Here is a 22,102-nt window from a genome sequence, read left to right as displayed (position 1 = left end):
CACCCTGAACCTCTCCCCTTTCCACACACCCTGATAACTTCCCGAAAGATACTGGAGCAGACACACCATCAGTGGGATGGGAGGGCATCTGGGCCATGGATCCCAAACCTTGAGGGCTGTTACAGACCCATCTCCACCCTCAAGGACAGAGACAGTAGTAGGAAATAGTCTGAAGATGGGGCAGGACTAATAGAGAGTGGAAAACTTGAGCAGGGCTGGAGGACAGTGGTTTTGAAACTGATGAGTATAGCGCAGGTAGGGCTAAGGTACTGCTAGAATGACTGTGGACCAGACATAAAGAGCCTTAAATGGCAGGCCTGATAGGCAAGGAAGGTTTTAAGCAGAAAGTGCCCTTGTCCGAAATACTGTCATTTGGTGTGCTGGATAGCTTTAGTGTCAACTTGACACACCTGGGTTGAAGGAGCCTCAATTGGGCAACTGCCTTCATTGGACTGGCCTGTGGCCATGTTCACGGGGCATCTTCTTGATTGTTGAGTGACATGAGAGGGCCCAGCCCACTGTGGGTGTTACCATCCCTGGGCAGGTGGGCCTATGTTGCATAAGAAAGCAGGCTGAGCAGGGGCCAGCGGAGCAAGCCAGTGAGCAGTGTTCCTCCATGGCCTGTGCTCTAGCTCCTGCCTCCAGGTTCCTGCCCTGAGTTCCTACCTTGGGCTCCCTGATGAACTGTGACCTGGGAGATGTAAGCCAAATAAACCTTTTCCTCCCCAAGTTAGTATTGGTCAGCATATTTTGTCACAGCAATGAAGAAACAAACTAGGGCATTTGGGTAACAGGAGAGGTAGGGACAGCACAATGGGCACCTTCTGTTCTATAGTTTTCTGTGTGGGGCTAACTAAACATGTTTTCTTTTCAACTGAGTTACCTCAGCAGTTCTTAAGAGTCTCCCTGACTTAGCCTCATGCCCCATGTGGGTGGTGGAGCAGTATGGTAGTCCTTGCAGCAAATCTGTCCCTAGACTAGGCTGACCAAGGGAAAATTCAAGGATCTGGCTGGTTCATAGGGTATTAGGTGTCTGCAGTGATAAACTCTGTCCCATCTGCTGTCAACAGGAATCAGCCTCCTCATCCCCCCAGACGCAATTCCCAGAGGAAAGATCTACGAGATCTACCTCACGCTGCACAAGCCAGAGGATGTGAGGTGTGGGCCCAGGACCTGCTGTGGGGCCGGGAGGGCACCCACCTGCTGCCTTGTGTCACTGGAACACCCCTTGCCTAGTACTGTCGTGCCTGCTCTGGCCTGGGAGGGAGGACAGGAGTTGAGCCCTACCTAATCTCACTGTGCTCTGCAGTTCCTTATCCTGGGGTGCCAGCTGCCCTGCCCAAGGTCCAGCTACTAGCCCTCCAGTTCTTAGGACAAACCACTGACACCTTTCCCTCCCCACCCGTATTTCCCCACTTGAGGTTGCCCCTAGCTGGCTGTCAGACCCTGCTGAGTCCCATCGTTAGCTGTGGGCCCCCGGGAGTTCTGCTCACCCGGCCAGTCATCCTTGCCATGGACCACTGTGGAGAGCCCAGCCCTGACAGCTGGAGCCTGCGCCTCAAAAAGCAGTCCTGTGAGGGCAGTTGGGAGGTGAGTAGGGAACGGCACCCAACACCATCCAACCGAAGCACTAGCCTCAGAGTGGGACCCACCCCTCCTACTCTTTCGTCTTAGCTTTTAGCAGCCATGTGGTCCTGAGCCACAGCCCAACCCCTGTCCTGGCTTTGGCCACTCTCTGAATGAAGATTGGCCCAAAGGCCGTGAAGACTCCTATGCTGGTCAGGAGTTGACCCATTAGGCCCTGCCCACAGGATGTGCTGCACCTTGGAGAAGATGCCCCCTCCCATCTCTACTACTGCCAGCTGGAGGCCGGTGCCTGCTATGTCTTCACCGAGCAGCTAGGCCGCTTTGCCCTGGTGGGAGAGGCCCTCAGCGTGGCTGCCACCAAGCGCCTCAAGCTCCTGCTGTTTGCTCCTGTGGCCTGTACCTCTCTGGAGTACAACATCCGTGTGTACTGTCTACATGACACTCACGATGCACTCAAGGTACTGCCACACACACAGTCCTGCTGGCTGACTACCTACCCCTAGCATGGAGACCCTCTTGTCTTGGGGGCAGCAGGGAGGGACACTCCCACCCCCAGGTCTTGCTGACCATCTGGGCACTACAGGAAGTGGTACAGCTGGAGAAGCAGCTGGGTGGACAACTGATCCAGGAACCTCGTGTCCTACACTTCAAAGACAGTTACCATAACCTACGTCTGTCCATCCACGATGTGCCCAGCTCCCTGTGGAAGAGCAAGCTCCTTGTTAGCTACCAGGTGAGGCCCAGACCCATTGCCAGGGCTCCAGGGGCTGGTGATGGGCACACTTGATGCCGCCTCTTTATCCCCCTCCCCAGGAGATCCCCTTTTATCATATCTGGAATGGCACTCAACAGTACCTGCACTGTACCTTCACCTTGGAGCGTATCAGCCCTAGCACCAGTGACCTGGCCTGCAAGGTGTGGGTGTGGCAGGTGGAGGGTGATGGGCAGAGCTTCAACATCAACTTCAACATCACCAAGGTGGGCAAGAAGTTGATGTGCTTCCTCCACCAACCATCCCAGAAATGCTCCAACCCCTGGGTCTAGCTACCAAGCTGCCAGCAGCCTCATCTACTCTTCCTTCTAGAAACCACTAGGTAGCTTTTTCCAAGTTTCTGGAGACGGGGGGGCAGATGCAAATGAGACATGAGAAGGGGAACAAGCAGGCTGAGGGAGCACAGGAAGGAGGAGGCAGAGTTGGCTTGGGGCCCTCCAGGGCCTTCCCAAGGAGAGACTTTGCCCTGGGCCCAAAGGATGAGCAGGAGAGTTTGACAAGCAGTAGGATAGGAAAGGGCACTTTTTAGCAGCAGGAACTGGGGAGTGGGGCTTGGGGGGACAGGCAGGCAGTGATAAAAGAGCAATGAGCACTGAATGGTCAACAGAGAGAGTGAGAGGTGGAGAGGGAGGGGGTGAGACCAGAGTCTTCCTCTGACACTGACTGTGACTTAAGGCAGATCACTGCCCCTCTGAGACCCAAAGAGCAGGGCCCTGATGTGTAAGGGAGAAGCCTGAGAAGTCACAGTGCCCCTGCTGCCCCCACTGTTTGGGATGGTCTGGAAGCTGTCCCAATAGAGGCAGCAAGTGGGCAGAGTTCTAACTGGCACCTCCTACATGTCTTCTACCCTCCAGGACACGAGGTTTGCTGAGCTGCTGGCTCTGGAGAGTGAAGGGGGGGTCCCGGCCCTGGTGGGCCCCAGTGCCTTCAAGATCCCCTTCCTCATTCGGCAGAAGATCATTACCAGCTTGGACCCACCCTGCAGCCGGGGTGCCGACTGGCGAACTCTAGCCCAGAAACTCCACCTGGACAGGTGGGTGGGAGATGGGCAGGTAGAAGCTGGTAGGGCAGGTGGGGCAGACAGGAAACCTACTGGGGCTGCCTGTGCCACATTCATTAGTGCCAGAGTGGTCGGTGCATTTGGTTGAGGGGATGCCTACCCTTGGTTAGGCTGGGGACATGATAGGGCAGCCTGGGGTGAGGCTAGGCCACTGATGGGTTACCTCTTCTTTACAGCCATCTTAGCTTCTTTGCCGCCAAGCCCAGCCCCACAGCCATGATCCTCAACCTGTGGGAGGCACGGCACTTCCCCAACGGCAACCTCGGCCAGCTGGCAGCAGCTGTGGCTGGACTAGGCCAGCCAGATGCTGGCCTCTTCACAGTGTCAGAGGCCGAGTGCTGAGGCCAGCCAGGCCAGTAATGCCTACACTCTCACCAGCTTTGGCATCTGCCAGGGACAGGCAAAAGCCGGACAGGGGCCCTACCCCCACCCAGGGAGAGCTGCTTGGATAGGCCCCCTCTTGGCTGAAGTTGTCCCTTAATGCTGGTCCTTCAGACCCTGCCCAAACTCCCACCCCCTCCATGGCCTGCCTGGCCAGGTTGGCATAGCCACCTGATCACACTCTGCTCTGGCCTCAGGGCCTGGAGTGGATAGTGCCTGGAGCCTGGGCTGGGCCCAGCCCACCTGTATGTGTGTGTATATGCGTGTGATGCTACCTCTCCTCCTGTCCCTTGCCAGGGGCCCCGCATACACACAGCATGCACACACATGCTGGGCTTGGGACATGGCCCCCATGCTCCTGCCTGAGGTGGGCCTTATGCAAACATTTCTGTGCCTGCTGGGTAGGGGCTTACCTGAGGGGCCTGGCTTCAAGCCTGGGGGACTAAGGGCCCCAGCTGTATGGGGGCTGATCCCTGGATTCAGGCACACAACCACCACACGGGCATGTGATCATGCATGCCTCGTGGGCTCATCTCACACGCACCCCTCTCCCAGGACATGCAGGACCCTCCCCCACCACACACATCTCATGCTGTGCACCTGGAGGCTGCTCACGTCTCTCACACCTGGTGTCAGTACACATCTGCCTCTCACATGCTGCCCTTCTCCCAATCACCCAGGGACACCCAATGGCTCCTTCCTGATCCTCTCCCTGCCCCCCAGCCTCGAGGTGCCCTGCTCAGCGGGGCGTGTGAATATGCAATGGGAGTCCTGGGCTGTACAATGGCAAGTGTGTGTGCCGTGGCATGCCCGTTCCTGGGGCTGGCCAGTGCCCCTGTGTGGGCCTGTTGTGTTAAGCTTGTGTCCTGACTCTGTCTTAAGTGCATTCATGCACTTACACTTGGCCTTATGTACACAGCCTTGCCCGGCTGCTGGGGCACGTAGGGATTTTAGCGGACGTGAATGTAAATAAATTATATATATATATTGCTAATCAGAGTGTTACTTCTCTCAGAGAAAGCCAGATTATAAGGGCAGATGGTCATAAGGGGTCACACACGAGCTCTTTGGGGAGTTGTATGTGGCTAGGCCTGCCAGAAGGTCAGGCCAGGCTCAGGCTCAGGCTCTAGTCCAGTGAAGTTCAGGCTAAGAGCCCATGATTCCTGGAGATTTCCTCAGACACGGGTTGTCTGGGCAAGGCGACAGGCAACAGCAGTGACCAAAGCTGCACCTTTGCCAGACCCATCTTCTGACTGCAAGAAGGTGACTGTGCAATGAGGGGCCAGTTTCCTCACTGTCGCTGATACCAGGCTAGAGAAGCTATGACAGGAAGGGGCTGAGGTGAGGCCAGGCTAGCCAGGCTTACCTGGCCATGCCACCCTGCCTGAACCTTTCACCAAGACTCACTGGGGGTGAAGCTTGTAGAGGGTCCCATCCACTCCCACAGACACGGTTAGCTCCTCCAGGCCTCTGTTCTCTCGTATCTTTTCCACTACAGCAGCCACACCTGCTCCACAGAGTTGGGCAGCCCTCCGGGACACAGCTTGGCATACCTCTAGGACCATTAGGGCATCGTCGGAGGTCAGGGTCAGACCTAGATCCTCCAGGATGGCTCGGACCTGCCGCAGGGCCAGGCTGTCACTGGAGCCAGGAAGAAATAGAACCAGAATGGTAAGGTCCTTGTATTAGTTATTCCTTTCTCAAGACTTCTCCCCCTTCATCCTCCAGAGTGGTTCCTTCTACTACCAACAGCATTCCCCCCACAGTGACAGATAAGACTCCTTTGCAATGTAGGCACCTTTCAATCTCAGAAAGAAACTTGGTTTTGAAGATGTCCCTGGTCTGAAGGCACTGGGTCTGCTGGCCCTGGAAGAGAACTCCAAGGCTGGTTAAATGCAAGAGGATATGGCGGACGATCTCCCCCAGGTACATGCCACTGATCATCTTCTCAAACCTGTATGAAGGTGTATGTGTGTCCAAATGAGGCAGACAACTCCATCAGCTATTCTCACCAGTATAGACTACTGCCCTTCACCACCGCCTACGCCTAGGCCATACCTCTGCTTGCCCGGATTGATGGATGCCTGGTCCACACTAGCATCAAAACAGGTGCTGAGCATGCTCAGTGAGCCATCATCCCCAAAGGCACCCCACTCCATATTGATGCACATGTAGCCAGAATCCCCAGCCACACTTGCCACATTCCGGAGCTCCTCCATGTAGCAGGCATTGGTGCCAGTTCCTGCAGACAGGCCAGAGGTGGGGAGGAATGTTTACTGATGCAGACAATGCCCTTCTGGCCATTCCCACACCAAAACAACAAAATTCAGGCTCCATCTCTATCTCCCCCTAGTCAAAGCCCATCCCTTGTCCTGGTCTTCCTTCCTGGCAGTCCTGTACAGAGCCTGTCAACACCAAGCCCTTGGAGCTTCCCCTACTTTGCCTACCTCCCCTACTAGTACCAACATCAGTGCATCTGCCATGCTATCCCAAAGTGCTCCTATGATGTCTGTCAATCGTGCCATTCCCCTGGGGAGATATGTGATGGTCCCACTCTCTGTTAGTAAAAGGCTGAAGCTTTTTGATTGGCATAGTAGGCATTTAGTCAAACTAACTGGTTGTGGGTCCAGGAGCTGCAGACATAGAACTATTGACACAAGAGACCCTCCAATCTGGTCAGAAAGTTGGACAACAAGTGGACATTTCTGATAGTACTTCCATGGGTCCCAATAGAAACACGAGAACTAGAACACAGGGTGAGTTTTTTTTCTATAAGATTAGGAAAAGCTACATAGAGGAAATGATATTTGAGGCTTTAAAGTCAGGAAGCACACAGACATTGACAGGCTGTACATTCTGGGTAAAGGCATTTCCTCCTTCTCTCTACAAGGTTCCAGCTCTGAGCAATGTGTTCCTTAATAACCCTACCTGGAATTCATCTAATAGTGTACACAGCTACATGGGGGTACACATCTCCCAAGTACCTATCAGACTCAGACCCTGTGTTCAAAAATCTCCCATCCATGAGAGGCCATCATATACACTCCAAGAGACTGGTGGCTCAAGGAACTTGAGAGCCTTCCTTCTCTACCTATCAAATCCCTATCGCTTAAAGGCTCCATTTCAAAGTCTCACTTGTCCCAGAACTGGTTCCTTTCAGATCATAACCTGTCAGCCCTTGTGTGTGGAGTCAGTCAGCTTTAACTGCCAGAGGCTCTTCTGGGCTTAATCCCCTCTGGATGATCCAAGAAGATAAGAGTCCTTCTTTTACAAGCCTTCTTGTCCCCTTTATCCAGCTTCCAGGTATCCCCAAGGTAAATAATATAGTCTTAAACTCTTAGATTATCTAAAGAATCCTCATAACTCATTGGTCTGCGACCCCGTCCGCAATTTCAAACACTGAGTATATAACCATGAGCCATACCTGGCCCTTCTCATTTCATCCTCTTGACTGCTTGAGGGAGGCATTGTTATCTGTATCTTAAGATGAAGAAGCTGAGGCTCTAGTGACTTGCCCAAGGTCATATCGGAGGAAGTGGCAAAGCTAGTCTTTCTACCCAAGTCTGTATGAGTCTAAGCAGAGGGTCATATACAAAATGGTTTACAAACAGGCTCAGAAAGATTCAATGACTTTAAGTCAGTAGCCAAGCTAGACTAAACACCCAGCTCCAGACTCCTAGCTCAGGACAGTATTCACAAGCCCAGTTGGGTCACATAGGAATCTCCAAGGTGAGAAGAATGTCCAACCTGAGCAGTCAAGAGGAGGCAATGAAATATCAGGCAGTAGGAAGGGCTGGAGAGATGGTTCAGTGGTTAAGCAGCACCGGCTGCTCTTTCAGAGGACCCAGGTTCAATTCCCAGCACCCACATGGAGGCTAACAACAATCCATAACTCCAGTTGCAGGTGATCCGATGCCCTCTTCTGGTCTCCACCGACATTGGACAACACGGGTATACTTAAATTATATGCAGGCAATACACATAAAATAAAAATAATAATTTCTTTTTTAAATTAGGCAGTCAGAACACAAAGGGCAGGGCCCTCCTTACCGACAATGAGGCCCATCTCACAGTGAGGATCATCATAGCCACAGGACATCATGGTTCCCACCGTGTCATTGACAATGGCAACCACATTCAGCTCTACTGCCTGCATACAAAAGGATGCTGCTAGTTGCTGGGCAACATAGTTGTCATGGCAACCAGCACTGGACTCAGAGGTCTCTATTGTAGAGGACCCCTTTGCTCCCCTCAAGGAAGCAAATGACACTTTGCTCCCCTCTATGCGTGCCATATCCCCCAAACCACCCCTGGAGATAGGCTCCTACCTGTCTGCGCCCGATGGCTTCCCGTAATAGACATACCACATCTTGGCCCTCACAACCTGATGCATTGAAACCCTTAGTCCAGTTCAGGAGGATGCCCTGGGATGAGATCAAGCAGACAAATCTCACTCTACCTCCCCAAACCTGTATCCCATTAGAAGTGTACAATTTCTTCCTCCCCATACAGGATTCCTTGCCCTCTTTGCCCTATGATAGAAGGCCTTGGTTTCTGCCCCCTCTCAACTCCCTAGGAGGCTTTCAGTGTGAAGGAACCTATTAACAACAATTTGACCTATGTCTTCCATTATTAGTTCCAGAATGCTCAGGCAGTCTGAAGGTCTGGCCATTTTAAGATGCTTGGCCAGAAGGAATGGCCCTTTGTAATTGGGTTAAAAATGAACAGAGCTTGTAGAATGAGTGTTGCATGTAGGAAAGAGGATGGCAAAACTTTAGAGGATCAAATGTCAGTAAATCCCACCCTTTCAAAGAGAAATTCTAAGAGTCACTGCAAAACAAAGAACCCTCAGAGTTGGTGCTCCCATTTCAATGAAAGATTCCCTCAGTTATTCCTGATAAAGGTAAAGGGCAAGTGGAAAAGTCAGATACCAGGCCAGGATACGAGAGGGTAAGACGGACATCTTTATTGTGAGCACCTAGACTTAGTAACAGGGGCATAAGTACCTGAAATAGGACTGTTCTTTTTCTTAGTGCACTTCTGAGGGAAAGGGTGGGGGAATGGGAATAAGACCACAGCTGTCAAGGGAAAATGGCAGTCTGCAGAGCTTCACACATATAGATGCTCTACCACTGAGCTTTATCCCTAGCAAGAATATAGGTCAACACAAGTTCGATTCAGTTACCAAAAAAAATTAGACCATGCTCCTTGCATGCATAGATTTGTACACCTCTCACATCTCATAAGGAATAGTCAAAGGAAGCAAGTTTGCTCAGCCTGGAGCTGAATACACTAGTGGGGAAATGCCAGCTAACTGCACCATCCAAAGGACCATGGTGAAAAGGAAGCAGAGAAAACAGCTGTGGTTCAGAGGTCAAAACAGGAGCACAGGGTGGAAAGAATGCATGTAGGCTGGTGGGTAAATAAATTTGAACTTTTTGATGGCATCTAAGGATGCAAAAGAAACTTTCAGGGGCAGCAAGCTCCTCAGCAGAAGAGGTTTCCAAACAGAAACTGGGGTGTTAATTTTCCTGCGAGCTTGGACAAGAGGCCTAGAACCTGCTGTTCCTATGCCAGGCTGAGAAGTCTGTTGTACCTGTTGAAGGATATGCTGTGTCCTGAGCATGTTTAACATATAACTGTCACTCTGCCACCTAGATCAGGCAGGAAGCATTGTGCCAGGCTAAGGAGCATGAGTCCTCAAGGCCCTTCTAGAGAAAGGAACAAATGCTACTTCCTACAGGACCTCCATGGCAGCATACCAGAACCATGGCTGAAATAGGTAATGTATCTTCTAGTCAGCACCAGCCTGGGCCTGTGCTGTTCCTAAATGCCTCCTACCCTAACTGTAGGTACACCATGTCTGGGAGAGCCAGGTTGCAAATAGACTTGGCCCAACAATGCTGCCCCCTTACTCAGCCCTTTCCACAGCCTCCTGCCCATTCTATGAAGGATATGTGAATTGGAGGCCCTCAGGAATCACTTTTCCCAGCTGTCATTCCCTCACCTGGTCTAGGCCAAGCTGCTTGCATGGAAAGGAGAAGGTGAAACCCAGGGGGAGGCTCTGTCCACTCAGGCCCTGCCTCTGCTGGAAGTCCACGATGCAATCCACAATATGATCAAAGAGCTGCAGGACAGGGCATGTCAAGGATAGGCTCTACTCCACCTTCTCCACCTCTGACACTGGGGCCCAAGTTTTGAGTACCTCTTGTCCAGAGCCCTGAGCCACACACTCAGGGATGGAGTAGACCTGGTTGGTAATCTGCACACTGCCCTTGGCCACACGTACCAAAAGGACCCGGAAGTTGGTGCCCCCCAGGTCCAAAGCCAAGAAGTCACCTCGTTCTGTGAGACAGAGACCCTCAGTGCCAGGAGAGAAATGGTGGTTCCAGCCCTAGCAAACCCTGTGAAGCCCCCAGGAGCCCACAACTCAGTCCCATACTCAGACCAGGTGCTCACCACTGCCATCAGGTGTGGCTCGTACATAAGTGGGCAGCATGCGGAGGGAGGAGGCCTCTCCTTGGAGCCCTCTGATCATGGCTTCCCGCATCTGTGCCTGAACCACTATCAGCTGCTGACAGTTCAACTGAAATGGTGCCAGGGTCTCCTCCAGGAGGTGCCTGTGGGCAGCCAGGCGGGCAGCCACAGCAGTCACCATGGCCACACCCTGGCCACCACCATCCACAGCCGGGATAAAGGAGACATCACATTCTGGAACCAAGAGCATTACCATCTCCTTCAGGATGCTGCGGAACCTACACAAACACATCAGGTGCACTCAGCTTGGCAGCTGAACCCTACAGCCTGCTGCAGCCCTACCTAGATCCTATCATTTTAAATAAATTCAATCCTTAGTTTATTCTGTGTACCAACCATGTATCCACTGCCCTCAGTGCCTTTCTCCCTGGCACACACTAAAAGAAACATTTGTCTCTCCTCGGATGCCTCTTGGCCTCCCACAGCCTAGTCTGACCCACTCCACTACCATTCATAGCCACCAGCTTGCACACATGATCCCAGAATGTCCTCTGGGTGTGCATAATTTAAGCACACATTCATGCTACCTGCTCATGTAGGATCCTGTTTTCACCATACCTGGGGTGCACTTCAAACACTTGCCCTCCAGTGGCCACAGCCACCTGCAGTGTCTGCTGCTCCCTGCTGTGCTGGAGACGGGACAGGACTGCAGCCAGAGCAGCTGCACAGAGCTGGGCAGCCCGTGTGCACACAGCTGCACACACATGCTGCACAAGTTCGGCATCTGAGGCTTGTGGGCTCAGATCCAAGTCCTGCAGGACTGCATGGACATGGGCTGCTCCAGTAAAGGGGCTGGAGGTTGGGAGGACAGAGGGTATTGATTTGGAGCTTAGGCAACCTAATAGTTCCCCATACCACCAAAGCCCCATGACTACCTTGGGGACAGCATACCTTCCCCTTCCCAAGCAGGGACTCCGTTTGTCCCTTGTCTAAGTTGCCTGCCTCCCCTACTCACTCCTCCATCTCCACCACATGCTCCAGGAGGATGCTGCCTCGGCTCAGCAAGGCAGGAGAGGTGCAGCCACCAAAGAGGACCCCATGCTGGGCCAAGTGAGCCAGCACCAGCCGTACCAGTTCACCCAAGTACAAACCCCCAATCATCTTCTCAAACCTGCAAGTGGGAAGGGTAGCTGGACAAAGCCCCCCCCCTTAAACCCTCAGCCCACTTGAGCCCCCAAAGAGGAATTAGGGGGGCTTTCTTCAGGGTCTCCAGACTGGCTCTAAAAGCAAATGGTCTCCCAGAAGACAACTGACACCCTCTCTGTCTTGGGTGCCATTCAGGGGCCTCCCGGAAAAGCAGTAGGACCCAGGAAGGCAGGGAACAACTGGCTCAGCTATTCCCAGCTCCCAATCTCCAACCTGCCAGGTCTGACCAGAAAGACCAAGGATTGAAAAGTCTGGGTTCTAGAACCTTGAGGACTTTCTTCTTTGAGTCCAGCCTGGGACTCCCAGGGGCAAGCAAAAGATCCTCAGAGGAACAGGGAGAAGCCTAAGGACCCAAGAGCAGAAGAGGTGGGTCAGAGCAATGATATGATAAGGCCTAGAGCAGAGTCAGGGAACCCGCCAGGCCACCTCTGGGCACCAGGATTCAGAGACTCATAATCCAGGGCATGGTCGAAGATGGTCATTACTGGCCCCAGGGCCCCATCATCATTGAAGGAGCCCCATTCGATGCTGACACAGGTGCGGCCACGGTCCTCATCCAGTGCTGCCACATGCCGTGCCTCCTCCATGTAGCATGCATTGGTGCCAGTGTCTAGCAGGGAGGACTCTGTGAGAGCCTGCCCACCAGGCAGCTGCCACACTTTCTCACAGAAGGCCCATGGCTTACCTACAATAAGCCCAACCTCACATGGTCCAGCTCCCAGCTCACAGCCCATCATGGTGCCCACTGTGTCATTCACCACAGCAACAACATCAATATTGTAGGTCTAGACAATGGAGAAGACAAGAAGTCAGAGCCAGCCTGGGTGTCCAGAGTGGGAAACCTGGGGAATAGGCATAGCTAGGGCTTTTGCTTTAAAGGAGATATCCAAAATCCATGAAATGTCTGCATGCCCCACGCATACACCCAGGGCCCCATACTATAGGTTCTCCTCCCATCCCCCTCCTCCAACTCATGCTTTCATGGTCCCAGGGTCTCCTCCCCTTAAGCTATCATCTCCAGTTCTCCCCACAGAACCAGAATGATGGGTCTCAAAACTGACTGTCTCCTTGAAGATTGTTTCACATTTGGCTCACCCACACCCTGCTGGCACCCCAAGTTTTCTTTCTAGTCTGACTTCTAATCGGTATCCTTGAATTAGTCCAAAAGGACCTGCACTTCTCCAGCATCCAGATGTGGGCATGTGTGTTTCTCTGAGGTTAGATCTTCTTCCTAAGCCTCAGCTAAAGCACCAGGTGAACTGCTCCTTCAGGCCCCTGCAGCCACTGCTGCTACCAGAGCTATCAAAACACAGGGGCAATCTTTATTTTTCTTTTCTTTTTCTGGAGATACGTTCTCTAGCTTAGGCTGGCCTTGAGCTCTCTTTGCATCTGAGGATGACCTTGAACTTCTGATTCTCCTGCCTCCAACTCCTGAGTACTGGTGTTACAGGTGTATTGGCCACAATACCTGTTTTTTTATATGTGTCTCGGGATCAAACCCAGGATTTCATGCATGCTAGGCAAACACTCTATCAACTGAGCTACATCCTCAGCCAAGGGATGCTTTTTCTATTAGAATTCTTTCCCTTCTAGAATATGAGGATCTTGAGGACAGGATCACAGACTTTTCAAATGTCCTGTCCATCTTCTTGCCCCATCCCCTAAGACCTAAACATTTTATTTGAATCTTTCTTAGCCTCATTTTCATTGTTTGTAATGAAAGCAGCATTTACCCCATGGTTAAACTGGATAAAAGTTGTGCAAAGGAAAGGAAAGCAGGGCTTTCCAAAAGTACAGGCATGGCAAACAGATGCCAAGCCCAGGCAAGCAGGTCTCTCACCACCCTAATTTCTACTCACCCCTTGCCTCTGAATGGCATCTCTTAGCAACTGGACTACATCATGGCCTTCCACACCACTGCACTTAAAACCTTTTGTCCAGGAAATAAGGGTGCTCTGGGGGCAGAAAATTAGGGTTACTTTTCCAATGATCTTTAGAGGGGCTACAGCCACTTTCCACCCATTTCACCCATGTCCCCTCCATCTCACCTTGTCCAAGCCTGTCTGGTGACAAGGGAAGGAGAAACTGAACCCAAGCTTCAAATCCTGATTGCCCACAGGGTGTGCATCCAGGAATTCAGACAGGCAGCAGGCAGCAAAGTCAAAGAGCTATGGGAACAAAGTGAGTACTTAGCTCAGCCTACCTGAGCTCCAGTCACCCAACCATGTCCCAAGCCCTGAGGATGGGCAGTGACTGCTCACCTGCTGGCCCGAACCCAGTACCACCTCTTGGGGGATCACAAATTCCTGGCTCCTGGGCTCTACCCTATGTTCTTCAGTGCCCGTCAGAGTAACCCATAACACACGCAGTGAGGCCCCGGTAGCCCCCAGCTCCAGCACTAGGAAGTCTCCTTGCTCTAGAGGGCAAACAGGTCATAGGAAGGCATACTGCTGACAAGACCAGAGCCACCTGCCTCCCAAAGAGAACTTACAAGGCCTGAGATGTCCAGGTACAGGAATCTTAGAGATGGTAGATAGAGATAGGGAACTTCCCCTACCCCCAAATCAGGATACCCTTTTCTATGCCTGGCAATCCATCCTAGTCTATGCTACTCACCAGTGCCATGTGGTGTGGACCCTACATATGTGGGCAACATCCGGACAGCAGGAGCAGGATTGTTCTGTTCCATCAGTGCCTGCTCCATGGAACGCAGAAGGCTGACTTGGATCTGCTGTAGCTGTTTCCTCGTCACCTTGAATTGTTGAAGGCATTTCTGCACCTGGGGAGAAGCAAGCCAACATTTTGGAAGGAGCCCTGTTGCTCATTCCCTAACTCCAGACCTACCTAAATCACCCCCTGCCTCCTAGAGCCTCTGCTTCCCAGGAAATGGCTAGAACCCTGCTCTAGTTCTCCCTGAGCCTCACTGGTCTTCCAGGCCCCCTCCTTGCCTCTTCATACACCTTGGTTGTCTTGCTGCTCATAGCCTACACCAAACCCCTTCATCCTCAGAAGGTTCTCTCTTAGAGAAGCTTTCCCCTTTGTGGCTTCCCCTCAGTGCCTACATTCTCTCCCCTGGGTGTGGTGGTACACATCTTTAATCCCAGTGCTTGGGAGGCAAAGGCAGGCAGATCTCTGAGAAATCAAGTCCAGCCTGGTCTACATGGTAAATTCCAGGTTTGTTGGAACTAGAGGGAGACCTTGTCTCAAAAAGACCAAAATAAATAATAATAATAATAATAATAATAATAATAATAGCAGCTCTCTGGGGCCTAAGCAAGCCCACCACAAGAATGTTTAGAGACCACATAGTGGAGGACAGTCTTTCCTTCAGTTTGTTTACTCCTAACACACTGACTAAGCCCCTTCTGCAAACCTAGCACTACTCTAAGCACCTTACACCATGTAACTAACCAAGTCCTACTCTTTTGCAGGGGGGTCGGGAGTTTGAGGCAGGGTCTCCCTGTCACACCAGCTGGCCTGCAACTCTCTATGTTGACTAGGCTAGCCTCAATCTCACAGAGATTTTCCTGTCTCTGCCTCCCAAGTGCTGAGATTGAAAGTGTGCTCTACCATGACCACTCTTGTTTTTTGTATTTGGAGACAGGGTCTCCTTGTAGCCTCAGCCAGCCGGGAACTTACTATTAGACCAGGCTGACCTCAATCTCACAGAGAACTTTCTGTCTCTGCCTTCCAAATACTGGGATTAAAGGCGTGCATCACCATACCTGGCTCCTAGTCCTGCTATTGCTGATCTCTGATTCCCATGTGGGAGGCAAAATCAGCATATAACATGGTTCTGGTACTGATGGTGGCTACTAAAATGGGGGAGGCAGGATTAGAAATGAGAGTGACAAGGGAAAAGATATATCTTCAGATATGAGGGAGGGAGAGTCTCCTAGGAGGTGACCTAAATGAAAGAAGAGAATAATCCATTTGATTTTCTTCAGAGCAGTGGAATAGATTTGGGGAACATTGGACTGGGAGTGGATCAGAGTCTGCTGTGAGGGCTGAGAAGATGAGAAGAGGAAAAGGATGTAACATTTTAGGCTCTCACTCTACTAGAAGTTCAAGAACTAAAGAAGAGACCAGGAACCTCAGCTCTATATGCAGAAAGCTCCTTTTTAATGACCTTCTAAATGGAGTCCTAGATATTCCTTACGTGGCTACATTGAAACAGACATTTCTAGGCATCCCCTGCATTAGGAGTGGTTGTTTCTGTATTTCAAATGAGGAAACTGAGTTTGGAGAGAGCAAGCCTAGCCCAAGGAGCTCTGAAGGGGCAGGGTGGATTGTGAATCCAGGTTAGACTATGAAGATGTTTTTTTCCATGTCAATGGGAAGATTGATACAAACTAGCACTTCTGAAAAGAACCAAACACTGATGAAATTCCAGACAGAAGAGCAAAAGAAAACTTCAAGTCCTAGTCCTGCCCCTTTCAGGCTCTGTGCTCCTGGGGAAGTCACAGCAGACTGAACCTCAGTCACCTCCTATACAAATCACCACTACACAAAAGTAGTATACTAAGAATATACTACTCAGATGTCACTCAGTGCTGGAGACCATATCTTGCTTAGGAGGCTCAGGACTATGCCAAGTAGCTGGGTCCAAGCAGGCTCTCAAGACATGTTAACTGAATGGTTGTGGTGACGTGAGTATTAAAAGGGATAGTGTACATGAAAAGTGTAAAGGCAGTGTTCAGATGGGAGAAGTGTTTTAGCATTGTTTGTCAAAATCGTGGGAATGTGGAGAAGTCAATACCTTGGGCGGAATAATGCTTCTCTTTTCTTCCTGGGCACTGTGAGTGAAAGATTCAAGATGGAAGATGACAAGATGACCAAGCCACACACACACACACACACACACACACACACACACACACACAAAGACATAAGGGCTTGTCTGACAGACTCTGGTGGGGTGTACACCAGCCAGAAAAAGCCATCAGAACCTCTTTTTCCTGCCCCAGTTATGAGTGGGGAGACCTCAGTCAGGAGACTGGGAAGAGAGGCATTAGAGAACGTGTTAAGTTCAATATGGCCTCCATGCTGACTGTTTTAATGAACTTGCTGTGTCTGTTGGTCTGGACACATCACCTCACCTGTTTGAGCAAATGACTCCCTCTATCAAGTGGAAACAGTAATCGTGCCCCTTCCCAAAGACACTGTGAGGACTAAGAAGCAGCATGGGAATGGTGTCTGAGCCAAAGGAAAAGCTCAGTGGAGTGTAGGTTCCTTTTCTTCAGAGCATGAGATACAAATATCATAGAGGGTTTTATTCTACACCCTCTGGTGACAGAGACTTATGAAAAGGTCTGGCAAGGGACTCAGATGGGGCTGGACACTGAAAACATGTGAACTTAAGGCTATAGAAAGGGATCCCAAAGTGAGGCCTGGGGTGCTGTGTGGGGGTCCCAAGCTATAGGATATTTGGTATCCCTGTGGAAATCCCCAAAAGCCAAAGAATTCTTTAAACTGCAGGAGCATACAACAAAGTGAGAAGGGAGATGATGGCAGGCTCTAGAGCACGCCCTGGCAAGGCAGTCATTGCTCATTCCTGGGCCTGGCTATGGGCTGAACACAAAGGAAACGTTTACAGCAGGGTCTGAGGTTCAGGTTGCACAAAGGAGAAGGGTCATGTGCCTGTGTATGAAATTTAGTCAGAGCAATGCCACCACAACTGGACAATAAGCCTAGGATGCAGATGTCAGAACAAGGCAGAAAACTACAGAAACTGAAGGGAATGATTCAAGAACCCTCTTATGGGCTTTGTCTCTGTGCAGGTCCTTTATCTCCATGAGCTCTTAACACTCAACTTTATTTTCCTCCATTTTTCTGATGAGGAAATGGAGGCTAAGAGTTATGAAATAATTTACACAAGCATTTTCTGTTCCAGGGTGTGGTGGGCAAGGACTTCTAAATATTAGTCAAGATGAAGGGAAGTCTGGGGATGTAGCTCAGTGGTAGAACACTTGCCTAGCATGTATGAGGCTCTGGATTCAATCCTTACACCACCTGGATAAATAAATAAAATTAAAAAGAGGATAAAAGGTAAGGGCAGAGAAATATACTTCTAAGCAAATCTCAGTCATACAGCCTGTGTTGTTAAAGAATTTCTGAAAACAGTTTAGCACTATGATTCCTGGTACCTGAGTGCAAGAACACAGCTCTCTAGTCTATAATGCATAAATATATGTATGAGACATATATATATATATATGAAAACAGGAATAGATGTGGGTCTAGTACAACATTTAGAAAGAAGACGAAGAAAGGGTATTATTAGATGATGAGAGATGGAATGCAGACAAAATGGCACATGAGTCATGGAAAGAGGTTATAAAGGTAATTTATTTAAAGTTTCAATTCTGTCATGTTTTTTTTCTTTTTGTGATGAATAAGTGCATTGTAATTGATAGCGAAAGTGTAAGCTCTTTATAGGAGAATACTTTTTTAAGGAAAATGAGGTGGGCCCATTCTGGACATGTCAACCTACTTGGGGCAGGTGCAGCAACCTGTGTGGCAAGCTGGCAAAAGTGGTATGTTTACTCAGTTCAAACTCCTATATTGCCTTAAATGCAAGTCACTTTACCTGTCTAAGCCCCCAAATTAATCCCCACCTTGCAATTATTTGGAGTCTCAAAGAAAAGAGGTACCAGATTGGAGACTAACAGCTCAGTAAATTGGAAAGAGGCCACAAGGGTGTGAGCCCAGTAACCCATGGAGTATCTCCAGTCATCCTATCCTTGACAGCCTTAAATAAGCATAAAATGGGAACCTGGTGCTAAACTTACCAGTTCTGAGCTATCTGAGGGCACATCCTCCTGTAGGCAGCTTGAGGCTCTTTCCTCAGGCTGTAAACCAGAAGGTGCAATGGTGTCCATGTATTCACAATGAGCATTGGCTACCTATAGGAATAAAAAAAATTATCTGGATTCAAGAACACTTAATCTATAGGCTCCAAGAGGCAATAACCCAGACCCACAACTACTTTCCTTCTGAAGGGGACCAAGAAGGAAGTTGTAAGCAGAATTCAAAACTTCAGACCATCAAAGAGCCATTAGTAATGAACTAGGAGGCAGCTATTTTCCAGAAACATGAGTAACAAGAGAGCTTTGGGAAAGCAGTTCTGGGTTCAGGTATTATTCACTCAGATCCACTGGTTCCTAATGCCCACAGTACAGGATGCTGGAGTGCAAGTCAAGCAGATGCAGGCCTTGCCCTCAGGGATTTCCAAGCCTCATCAACCATCACAACAGGACTGGCACTCAGTGACAGAGATGAGTATGTGGGTAATTGTGCTGCTATGATTGGAAGGTCAGGAACATGCTAGAGGTCAAAGAGTGTAAAGTAAGAAGGGGCCAGAAGTATGCCATAGAAACAGGCAGACTAGCTTTTATGACAAGCTCAAGCATGTGAGTTTCACCCTGAAGATGAAAAACATGAGAAATATAGAAAGGGGTCTGTACTTTAGAAAATGAGTATGTGTTTCAGAAAGGGGATGTATTAATGGCATCCACGAATTGGATGATCATTGGTGACTTTGAATTTCAGCTTCATCACCTGTAAAGCAGGAGAAAGTAATATCTACCCTCACAGTGCTTTTACAAGCACTGAACAACATAAAGCCTGGGAGGTGCTTTGCGTAATGCAGTGGGTGGGTTCTGGAAAGTGTAGTGAAGCAGAGTGGAAGAGCACTGTGCTTACAGCCAGGGACCCAGTTCTCTACAAGGCAGCTGCACCAGATCTCCCAACCTTAATGCCTCATTTTCTTCATCTGTGAAATGGGGACAATCATGTCAGAGGACTGCAATAGGGCAAGTGAGATGAGACCAAAACGATCTTATTTTTGTGGGTAGGTTCACTATTTAGCAGAGTCTGATAAGCCTCAATTTCCTCTTTAATCACATTGAAAAAACTATAAAGGATTTCAGAAGCTGGTGATTCTTTGCAACTATAAAACGCTGAAGAAATGTCAGGTATTTGGCTAACCCAAGCTACTGCTACTACTGTTACTGCCATTCTAGGCAGTCCTCGAGTTCTGGGACCTGCAATGGTTCCGATGGCATGCTGGGGTGAAGAAGGGAAATACAGCAGACGGGCCAAGATGGTACAATGCTCCACTGAGCACTCTAGCTCTACTTGCAGAAGTAAAACTGGAAACACCATCTTTGACCCCTGCAACTTCTCCCCTTCTGTGCAATCCCGACTTTGCAGTCCCTGTGCTCCCACATTCTCTTGTTTCTTGGCTCCAGCAGTCTCTCCTACCTGTTTTTCCTGGGTCTCAGTCTTCATCAGTAATACTTCTCTGCCTTTAAATAACAAGGTCCCCATGCTTCTGGTTATGCCTTTCTCTATCCCCTTCTTTTTCACCCATCCCTCAGGTTGTATTAAAATCTGTGTCAGGGCTCCCAATTCAACCACTGACCTTAGCCAATTCCTAATCTTGGTAGTCTATTAGATCTCATTATCCAGGTGCAGGAGTGACTTATTGAACTCAGCTGTCAAAGACAGAGTCATTTTCCCCACTATTCCACAGAACTGCCCTCCACCCTGACTGGAAGCATCAAGAGGTTTGCTCCTTCACATAGCCATTTGGGTTACCAGTATAAACACCTGCCTCTTCTCTACAAGGTAGAAGGGGCTTGTGAGGCTATCCTTCTAGTCTTGGGGAACAACTTGAATGAAGACTAGAAAGCAGGAGACAGGGACCTTATAGTCAGTGTAGCTGGAATCTGAAGGGAACAGCCATCTCTGACTTAACTGGGGCTCTGGAAAGGAACTCTCACCTGCCATCTCTTCCCTGTCTCCACAACTACTGTCTGATTATTCCAACAACCCCCTAAGTGATATCTCTGCTTCTAATAGAAGTCTGCCATTCTCCTTGCCTTACACAACTCCCAGCATATTGCATGACTACTAAAATAGATTTTTGCCATGTCATTCTTAAGTTCTCCCCTAAAAAAGGAAGCAAATCTTCACAGTGTGATGGCTCTCCATTCAGAAGGATCAGAACTCTGTGGTGGTGTTACAGAACCCTCAGTGTCCTCAACCTAAGCATCCTCTTGCTACTCCTCACTCCAAACTCCAGCCACACTGACTACAAACTCTATCTCCTGTTGTCTTCAAGTTGTTCCCCACGTCTGGAGGGTTGGTCTCATGACACTATGATGTCTGAGTAACCTCTGCATCTTCACTACCAGGACAGGTTTGGGCAAATAAGAAGTAGGACATTAGGTCTGGAGCTCATGCCTGTAATCCCAGCACTTGGAAAGCTGAGACAGGAGACAGCCTGGGGTACATAGCAAGAACCTGTCTCCAAAACAAAAAGAAAACAAAAGAAAGGAGGTGAACCAAGAAATCAGTTTCTAACTAATCCCCCCCGACACATACATAAGTTACATTTACCAATGTTTAGTTTTCAGATCTGTCAGAGAGGAATATAGTTCGCTCTATAAATGTAAGTGGTCTGTTTCAAGAATAAAATGGGGGTAACTAAGGCAGTTAGTTACCTTTAGCTTTAGAAAGCTAGGTTAATCATTCACTTACTCATCTGTCCATGCATTCAACATTTATGCAGCACATGCCAGAACTGTGAAGCTCCCTCCAAGGGACCCCAGCATTTAAACTCTAGGTCAATGTATTTGCACCTGTCTCTTCCTGTAGGGAGGCACACATCTCCCTCATTGCTCCATCACTAGAAACCAGCCCAGTGGCTGCCCATGTTTGAACTAAGGGCTTCCCCTAGCTGAATCAGCTACTTGGAATGTGTGCCCCTTCTGAATGGTATCCCAGAAACCCCTCCTGAAGCTGGGTACTATGATCACCATCGAGGATTAGTGGCATAGTCTTGCTAGCCTCTGCTTGCTATAGGGGATGCCAAGGAAGACAGATAAGGACAAGAGGATTTGAGATGAGGCAAGTAGGAATTAAAGAAAGCACTTACCTTGAAGACGCAACAGTTGATTACCCTCCTCAGGTCTCAACTCCTCCAAATGTGAGGCACCAGTGACCTGGTCTGTACTCAAAAGCGAAACTCAGGGGTGACAAGTTATAACTGTGCTCAAGTTCCGCCTTCTTCCACCACCACTAACCAGACACATTCTAATTCAGGAAGGAGTACTTCCTTCCAATTTTGCTCTAAGAGGCACCAGGGGTGGGCAGAAACATTGTGCAAACAAGCAAGATGATCACAGGAAGCTGGAGACGCCCCAGTTGGGTCAAGGATTCCAAAATATTCCCTCTGCAATACTAGGAGCTCTGTTTATTTTATAAACACTTTGAACGTTTATAAACACTATAAATGCTTTGAAGTGGTAGTTCCTTGTAAAGAAATGGAAACGACTGAGCACTCTATCTCTACTTGCAGAAGTAAAACTGCCCTGCAAATAAAAGTTGCAATAGACAACTTTTCAAAATGTGCTAAGTACAACTGTGCAAGAGGCAATGTGGGAGCATAAGAGGAAGGGTCTGACTCTGCAGGAGAGTGGGCAGGGCAAGCTGAGGAAGCTGAGCCTTGAAGGAAGAAAAACACATCGACAGAGGTGGGCCTTTCACAAAGAAGAGCATTGTATGCAGCCAAGGGCCACACACACGGGCACCTTCACAGAATGGACTCTGGC

General features: G+C 49.6%; 2 protein-coding genes across 5 annotated transcripts in view; one reads left to right on the top strand and one right to left on the bottom strand.

Moving 5' to 3' along the window:
* The window catches only part of Unc5a (unc-5 netrin receptor A), a 61,119-nt gene extending 56,325 nt beyond the window's left edge, over nt 1-4,794 (top strand). For 2 of the 4 annotated variants that reach the window (XM_008847305.1, XM_008847302.2), the window contains 7 exons: nt 1,071-1,158; nt 1,422-1,590; nt 1,812-2,045; nt 2,171-2,320; nt 2,401-2,565; nt 3,214-3,392; nt 3,596-4,794. In XM_008847305.1, coding sequence (XP_008845527.1) covers nt 1,071-1,158; nt 1,422-1,590; nt 1,812-2,045; nt 2,171-2,320; nt 2,401-2,565; nt 3,214-3,392; nt 3,596-3,761 — 1,151 coding nt within the window. In that variant the 3' untranslated portion in view covers nt 3,762-4,794. The remainder of the gene's footprint in view (nt 1-1,070; nt 1,159-1,421; nt 1,591-1,811; nt 2,046-2,170; nt 2,321-2,400; nt 2,566-3,213; nt 3,393-3,595) is intronic. The other 2 variants (XM_008847304.2, XM_008847301.2) reach the window with 1 other exon arrangement.
* On the bottom strand, nt 4,767-21,501 carry Hk3 (hexokinase 3). Its single transcript, XM_008847306.2, has 19 exons — nt 21,427-21,501; nt 18,275-18,388; nt 14,100-14,262; nt 13,745-13,899; nt 13,532-13,651; nt 13,343-13,438; nt 12,169-12,268; nt 11,910-12,093; nt 11,293-11,448; nt 10,896-11,129; nt 10,260-10,555; nt 10,006-10,145; nt 9,808-9,927; nt 8,129-8,224; nt 7,851-7,950; nt 5,859-6,042; nt 5,599-5,754; nt 5,208-5,441; nt 4,767-5,120 (listed from the first exon to the last, which is right to left on the bottom strand). The coding sequence occupies exons 2-19, from the start codon at nt 18,362-18,364 to the stop codon at nt 4,976-4,978; spliced, it is 2,769 nt and encodes a 922-aa protein (XP_008845528.1). The 5' UTR covers nt 18,365-18,388; nt 21,427-21,501; the 3' UTR covers nt 4,767-4,975.
* Between the last annotated feature and the right edge of the window lie 601 nt (nt 21,502-22,102).

This window comes from Nannospalax galili, unplaced genomic scaffold (genome assembly GCF_000622305.1).
Source record: "Nannospalax galili isolate Female #2095 unplaced genomic scaffold, S.galili_v1.0 scaffold762, whole genome shotgun sequence".
NCBI classification, from domain to species: domain Eukaryota; kingdom Metazoa; phylum Chordata; class Mammalia; order Rodentia; family Spalacidae; genus Nannospalax; species Nannospalax galili.
This window is presented reverse-complemented; position numbering and strand designations above follow the sequence as displayed.